Here is a 7,462-nt window from a genome sequence, read left to right as displayed (position 1 = left end):
CGCCCTGAGCCGCGCGCTCGTCCGGAGTCGCCGACTGTTCGTCCTGAGCGGTTGGGTTATCGTCCGGCGCCGCCGGCGACCCGGACGGTTTCTGCCGCTGATCGGTCGGGGATGCCTGCTGTGCCGGGGGCCGTCGTCAGCGCACCGGTGGATCATGCAGGTGAGAGACCGCATGTGCGGCCTGGGGACCCAGCGGTAGCACTTCCTACTTGGCCTCACGATTATGACCCCACAGAACAGCAGCGAGCCGAGCATGCTGCCGCTATCACGGCGGCATACCCTGGGGTCTTTGGTCAGTCGGGCACATTGAGAGCGATGGCAGGTGAGCCCATGCGCATTGAACTGTCTGCTGATGCCCGCCCACGCGCTGTGACTGCTGCTCGCGCCATACCGTACAGCTGGCGCGATGAAATCAAGGCTCAACTCGATGACCTTCTTTCTCAGGATATCATCGCACCTGTGAACTACCCAACAGCGTGGTGTCACCCGATTGTGCCCATCGCAAAGAAGCCGTCGGGGGTCCGACTCTGTGTCGACTTGGTCCAGCTGAACAAGTATGTACTTCGTCCAACGTACCCTGTACGTGCCCCGCATGATGCCATAGCTACGATTGGTACAGGGGCATGTTGGTTAACTACGTTGGACGCAAAGATGGGCTATTTTCAAGTGGAGATCGCGGAAGAATGTCAGGATATGACGTGCTTCATCACCCCCTGGGGGCGCTTCAAGTTCAAGAGGGCTGTAATGGGTCTGGTTAGCTCGGGCGACGAGTACAACCGCAGGGGTGACCAGGCGCTAGGGGATATCCCGCAGACGGTTAAGATCGTAGACGACATCCTCATTTATGACCGCAGCTATCGCGAACATTTGGAGCACGTCATTGCCGTCGTGAAACGCTGTGACGAGTGGGGGATAACGCTCAACCCCAAGAAGTTCAGGTTCGGTCGAGCTAGGGTGGAGTACTGCGGGTACGTCATCTCATCCAGCGGGTACACTTCAGATGATCAAAAGATCAGAGCTATCGCAAGCTTCCCGCGACCCCAAAGCATCACCGATCTGCGTTCCTTCATGGGACTAACTAACCAGCTGGGTGTGTTTTCCAGTGGCCTGGCCCACGCAGCGCAGCCGTTGAGAGATCTGCTGAAACCGAGGAACGTCTGGAGGTGGACGGAGCAGCATGAAGCAGCGTTCGAGGAGGTGAAGGCGGCGCTGGTGTCGCCGCCCATCCTCGCCTTCTTCGATCCAGCTCTTCCGACAAAGCTGCAGACGGACGCCTCGCGGACGAAAGGCATGGGCTTCGCTCTGCTACAGCGGCACGATGACGATTGGAGGCTGGTACAGTGCGGCTCCCGCTTCTTGACTGATGCAGAAACAAGGTACGCCGTATGCGAGCTCGAGATGGGGGCCTGTGTATGGGCGTGTCACAAGTGCAGGACGTATCTGGCCGGTTTGCCGCAGTTCGATATAGTGGTGGATCACCGCCCTCTAGTGCCGATTTTGAACAGTAAGGGCCTAAACCAAATTGAGAACCCGCGGCTTCAACGTATGCGGGAGAAACTACTGGGGTATAGCTTTCAAGCTAGTTGGCAGAAAGGTGCGTCTCATCAGATTCCGGACGCTTTGTCAAGATCCCCTGTGGACCAGCCCACTCCGGATGACGAAGTGGTTGATGACTCACCTGATCCTCTTCACGCAGCAGTCGTCATCGGTCTGAGCAGTTTGACGGAGGGTGGCGTCCGGCTCGCACCTCTGCAGGACGACACGCTGGAGAAGATCCGGGCGGCCTCTGTTCGGGATCCGGAGTACGGAGCACTCATGGACGTCATCAAATCCGGATTCCCGGACCATCGGCAGGAGCTGCGTCCTGATCTGCGCGCATATTGGAGTGTTCGTTCTATGCTCGCTATCGATGACGGTTTCATCGTGTACGGTGCCCGTTTGCTCATACCGCAGGGACTGCGCCGCGAGACACTACTGCGGCTGCATGATGGGCATCAGGGAGTCGAGAGAACCAAGCGACGAGCCCGCCAAACCGTCTACTGGCCCGGGATAGACAACGATGTCGAGAATGTCGTCTCCTCCTGCCCGAGGTGCCGTCAGCTACTGCCTAGTCATCCCAGCGAGCCTCTGTGGCAGAACGACGCCCCACCGTCCCTGGTATTTGAATCGGTCTCAGCAGATTACTTTCATGTGGCTGGTCGCACATATTTGGTGTATGTCGATCGTTTGTCTGGATGGCCGTATGTCAGTTCGTGCCCGCGTGGAGCGGCGTCGGCGGAACACCTGACTAAAGCGTTGCGTTCGGTGTTCGCAGACACGGGAGTGCCAAAGCTTCTAAGAACGGACGGCGGGCCCCAGTTTACGTCTTCAACTGTACGGCGGTTCCTAGCGCGTTGGGGTGTGAGGCATGAGCTGTCATCACCCTATCATCCCAGGTCGAACGGGCACGCAGAGGCGGCGGTAAAGGCGGTGAAGCGGCTCATCCTGACGGCAACGACGGGCGGTCAGCTGGATGACGACGGGTTCGCCAGAGCGCTGCTGGAGCTGCGCAATACTCCAAGAGCGGACGGTCGGTCGCCAGCACAAGTGCTGTTCGGCCACCCGCTGCGGTCGTCGATCCCGGCTCATCATCGCTCGTTCGCGGCGGAGTGGCAGAGGGCAGCCGACGAGAGTGACAGGAAGGCGGAGGAGCTACGGAGGCAGGCGAAGGAGCGGTACGACAGAACGGCACGCCCCCTCTCAGCATTGCAAGTCGGGACTCACGTGGACGTGCAGGATACTGCAAGCGGGCGCTGGGACCGGCTGGGGGTCGTCGTCGGAGTCGGCGCTAGGCGTAGCTGATTGGAAATCAGATTCCCTTTGGGAGCGTAGGTTCGGGTCCTACCGACCGCGCCATGTGATGCTCTCGCGCGCTGCCGCTCGACACACAGATGTCCTGCACCGACGTCTATATTGCACTCCAGCGGAGCCGCACCCCGGCCGCGTCCCCGACACCGACTGACCCTCGCCGGGTCAGCGCGCGCGCGCAGGCCGCGCACGCGCAGTCCGCGCGGGGCCGCGCCCCGACACAAAAGGACGCGGGAATGACGACACAGTCTGACATCCACACAGCTTTCAGTCGTGATACCGTATGAACCTACATCAGCAGAAGCAAACGGCAAGCGCAGCTGGGGATGCCTATCCGGATTTATCCAGTTCGCCCGACAAACAGCCCCCGGCCGCCTGCAGGCAACAAACTGGCGTCGTTAGGGAAAGCGTCTGGTCTCTGCAGGCCCCGCGAGCTGGCACAGCTGACCAGTGACCATGGCTGGCATAGCTGACCTCAGCTGACCAGAGTGACTCGGGACTCCTCTCTCTGTCCCTGTCGCCCCCCCCCCCCCCTCCCCGACACGAGCTGCAGCGCCGACACGTGTTCGGTCGCCGTGTCGCGCCCAATGTATGGTAATGTATCCGGCCGCCGGAGCGGCGGCGCGCCTCTCTGGACGTTCGCACCTCACCGCGCTGGCACTCTGCAGACCGCAGAGGAACCGTTAGAGTCGCCAGACGCGGCACACCGCGAGCCATTTTCAGCCGCATCTGCCGCCCTCCGGCGCAGCCTGCGTGTGCGGTCTCGATAAGACATTCGGCAGACCACAGGAGATGACACACGTCCCTACGTGAAGACCGCTGACCAAGTTTGCACAGAGCTTAGGGGATACCCAGACGAAATACTGCACGAAGTTGGTCGCTTCATGATGCACCGCCGCCGCGCTGACCCCGCCAGCAGCCGAGCAGTCCTTGACTTTTGGAGGGTATGAATAGTTGAGCGACATCGACGTCGTAAATATTCCACGCGGCGCCGGTGGCCGGGCGCCGTGCTTTGTTCCGTGACCGAGAGTGGTGGCACAGAGGGCCGCCGGCGTCTGCACGGCTGTGTAGACGTCGGGTTACCGGCAGACACCCGCCCACACTCACAGAACACCGGCTCGGACACGGCCGTCCCAGTCACCGGGCCGAACGACACCATGGCAGTAGGGTGTAGAATGCAGGAAGGCATGACATGCATTCCACTTCGGTTACCTATGAAATATGAATTTATAGATAAGATAAATATACAAAATTCTTATGACATGTTCCATTGACAAATTGACGTACAAATTGCTATTCGCGACTCTTCAGTAAAGGTCTTCCGTCTGACCAATTTATTTATAAAGAGACGCATATACGAAACTGCCTTAAATAAAAAGTTCATGCAAATTTCTGGGAATTGAGTGCGATTTCTTAAAACGGATTTCATCTCAGTAAGCGGATAAAAGGATTATACCTCTGAGCTTCGTTATTGCGCAGCCAGCTTTGCAGAATAAATGGAATTTTCTTCAGCATCGCATCGACCTACACAAATGTCAAAACAACGCATTTGTATTCTTCTGAGGGAAGTTCTCGAAAGACTCTCAAAGGTCTGTGGATGGCAGATGTAACAGAGACGTGCTGTCTAGGAAAATTGAGGGCGCTCTGGATGGCAGTGGGATTAAAAACTATTTACCCGTCATACTTCACAGACAAATTACATTTTTCGCAATCGCTCATAACAAGAATAACGTCCACAAACCGCCAATGGGAAATAAAACTTCAAGGAAAGACCCAGTACCATTATGCTTGTATTGAACAGGAAGAGCATGCTAAATACCTTATCACCGATGGGCTGCTCTCAATAGACGTTTAACGCACATTTCGAGGAAACATCGCGGTCCAAATAACATGCTAACTAAACACGCTCCCATGCCTAGCATAAGGATGCTTATGTGGATGTTGGGCGGTGGACTGTACTCGTAGACGGTGGACGGTGGACAGTGGACAGAAGACGGCGGACGGTGGACAGAAGACGGCGGACGGTGGACTGTTGTCTGTGCGCCAGTGAACGGTGGGCGGTGGACGGTGGACAGCGCTCGTTGGTGGGCGGTGGACGGTGGACACTAGACAGTAGACGGTGGGAAGGTGGCGGTGTTCTATCATCTACATATGGGCCAGGACGGTGGTCGGTGGGCGATGGACTAAAATATGTTCGCTGGTGGACGGTGGACATTGAACAGTAGACAATGGGCAGTAGACTATGGGCAGTGGACTGTGGTCTATGCGTCGGTGGGCGGTGGACACTGGTCAGTGGACAGCGGTCGTTAGCGGGCAGCGCAGTGGACGGTGGACGGTGGACAGCAGTGGGCAGTGGAGGTGGACTGTGGTCTATACGTCGGTGGGTGGTGGACACTGGACAGTCGACAGTGGACAGCGGTCGTTGGTGGGCAGTGCAGTGGACGGTGGACGGACAGTAGACACTGGACAGTAGACGGTGGAAGGTGGACGGTGGTCTATGCGCCGGTGGGCGGCGGGCAGCAGCGGGCTCTCCCTGGAGACGATATGGATGAGATCGGGGACGTCGGCCGCACACGGCGCGGCCCCACAGCCGGAGAGGGATCATCCAGCGATTCCCACATCAATCACACCCCGCAATCAGCCCGCGGCCTGCCCACGTCACTCAGAGGGGGACAGACGTCACACCGGTCAGCTGGGGGGGGGTGATGTCTGAGGGGCCGGCCCCGCCAGTCCCCGTGTCCAAACAGGGTTAGCGTGACCTGAAATCGCGCGCCGCGCCGCGCCGGCCGGATCAAAGTCCCCGGCGCCGGCAAAGGTCAACAGCTCAGCTCCGAGAATATGGCCGAGCCGACCGGACGGCCGGCGGCCAACATTTCGATGTTTTATTGCGGTGTCAGATGGGTTTAAACTTGATCGACAACCCTTCGGAACAGCTTTTGAAAAGAAAACGCAGTGCATAAAATATTCTGAGACACGATTGCCTTACTACATTATATCATCCACCACACCGCACGTTTACTCTGTGAAGCCATAGGATCGTTTCCGTAACCCGCGTCCCCTAACACCATTGTCCGTCCACTCCCCTCCCCCCCTCCTGACCTTGCCCCTGTCACCCCCTCCCCGGTCACCCGCGGTTCAGGTATGCAGAATACCGGCGGTGGGGGTCCCATGCCGGCGGGGGGTCCTGGGCCGCCGGGCCGGGCCGGGCGGGCAGTCGGCACTGCTGGGAAGGAGGGAGGCAGGGAAGCCATGGGTCGACACAGGCCGACGCCGGGCACTGAGCAGCAGCGGCAGCAGCGGCGGCGGCGGCGGTGCGTGGGGCTCGGCCGCGCCCGGCCCGGCGCCAGAGCGGCCCGGCCCGTCCCGCCGTCGCTGGGGGCCATCGATCGTCGACGCCGCCGGCGACCGGCCTGGAAATCCATCGTCGGTGCCGGTAGGGCGGGCGCCCAACGCACCTACCAGACCTCGGCAAAGGCCCCGACGGGCTGACACAGCGGCTGTGGTAGCGCTGGTCCCGAACAGCGCGATGGTCCCCAAATCCCAGACATGTCTTACTTCCTCACACACGAGGGGAAGGCGCAGGGCGTGGCCCACCCCGACAGTTCGCTACGTTTCGATTTGTCGTAACAAAGGAAACGGGCCGAACAAAGTGATTGTTTCGGGAGAACATGGCTCAAGTTCGGGACAGACTGGGCGGACAAGCTGGGCGATAGTCTCACCACTAGGAGCCGCGGTCGGCCCCACGTGGCTCCGTGAACGAACACTCACGGCTCCGTCGGACGGTCGTGAATGCGGGCCTGCCGTGTCGCTGACCGGCGGCCCCGGGCGGTCCTCACGGCACCACGGCACGGTTTCCACGGAGAAGCCCGTCACGGTTTCCGAGGAGTGACTGCTCCCACAAGACGGCGATGGCCTGCCAACGGCCGGCTTTACGATCAGGACGGCCATGACAATGGCTTCACAGGCCATTCGCGGCTCTGTCTTATTGGCCACAAAATCCCAGACTCCGAATTTAAATGTCAGAATTTCAATCGGCAATTATATGAAAAGGATAAACGTTTACAAAATCGGTAACATGCTTGGTGTGATTTGTGCAGCTTTATCATACGCACTGAGGCAGCAAAGAGCATACCTGCATCATAGCAAAATAATTAACGCGCCTTCCGGAACCTTTCAAGCCAGCAGCCAGCCGTTTGGAACGAAGAAAGGTCGTGCGCGCCAAGTGCGCGCTCTCGACCTCCGTCTAATGAAAAGGTCAGGTTCGTTAGTGGCGGTGTCGTTGCCATGGCAACTCTTCCAGGTGCAGTTTGTGCAGCGGTTGTTATTGGAATACCGCGCGGTGCCGGCGCGTTAGGAAATCTCAGGCAGCAGCATCTCCATGACAACGGCTGTGTTTGGTGATCCGGGTACCAGGTATGAGATGCCAGGTGAATGTCGACTGGACTGCATTACATAAGCACCGACCAATAAGGATGCAGGCTGCAAGGGTGTCTTCTCCATGTCTGCATACCGAAGCCGGCAGCCGCACCACAATGAATTAATAGAAACGAGCCTCATATCGAGGACAATGAGAGCGAATAGCGTCTGAGCAGCGCGGCGGCTGGAAAAGATGCCA

General features: G+C 58.8%; 1 protein-coding gene across 1 annotated transcript; it reads left to right on the top strand.

The window, feature by feature from the left end:
• LOC122372093 (uncharacterized protein K02A2.6-like) lies at positions 1–3,237 on the top strand. The gene is made up of 3 exons (XM_043348968.1): positions 1–322; positions 445–554; positions 1,104–3,237. Exon 3 carries the CDS (start codon positions 1,291–1,293, stop codon positions 2,839–2,841), a length of 1,551 nt encoding a protein of 516 aa, XP_043204903.1. The 5' UTR covers positions 1–322; positions 445–554; positions 1,104–1,290; the 3' UTR covers positions 2,842–3,237.
• The last annotated feature ends 4,225 nt before the right edge of the window (positions 3,238–7,462 follow it).

This window comes from Amphibalanus amphitrite, unplaced genomic scaffold (assembly GCF_019059575.1).
Source record: "Amphibalanus amphitrite isolate SeventyFive unplaced genomic scaffold, NRLGWU_Aamphi_draft 001316F_arrow, whole genome shotgun sequence".
Classification (NCBI taxonomy): Eukaryota; Metazoa; Arthropoda; class Thecostraca; order Balanomorpha; family Balanidae; genus Amphibalanus; species Amphibalanus amphitrite.
Note: the sequence above shows the minus strand (reverse complement) of the source record. Positions and strands in the feature narration are given on the sequence as shown.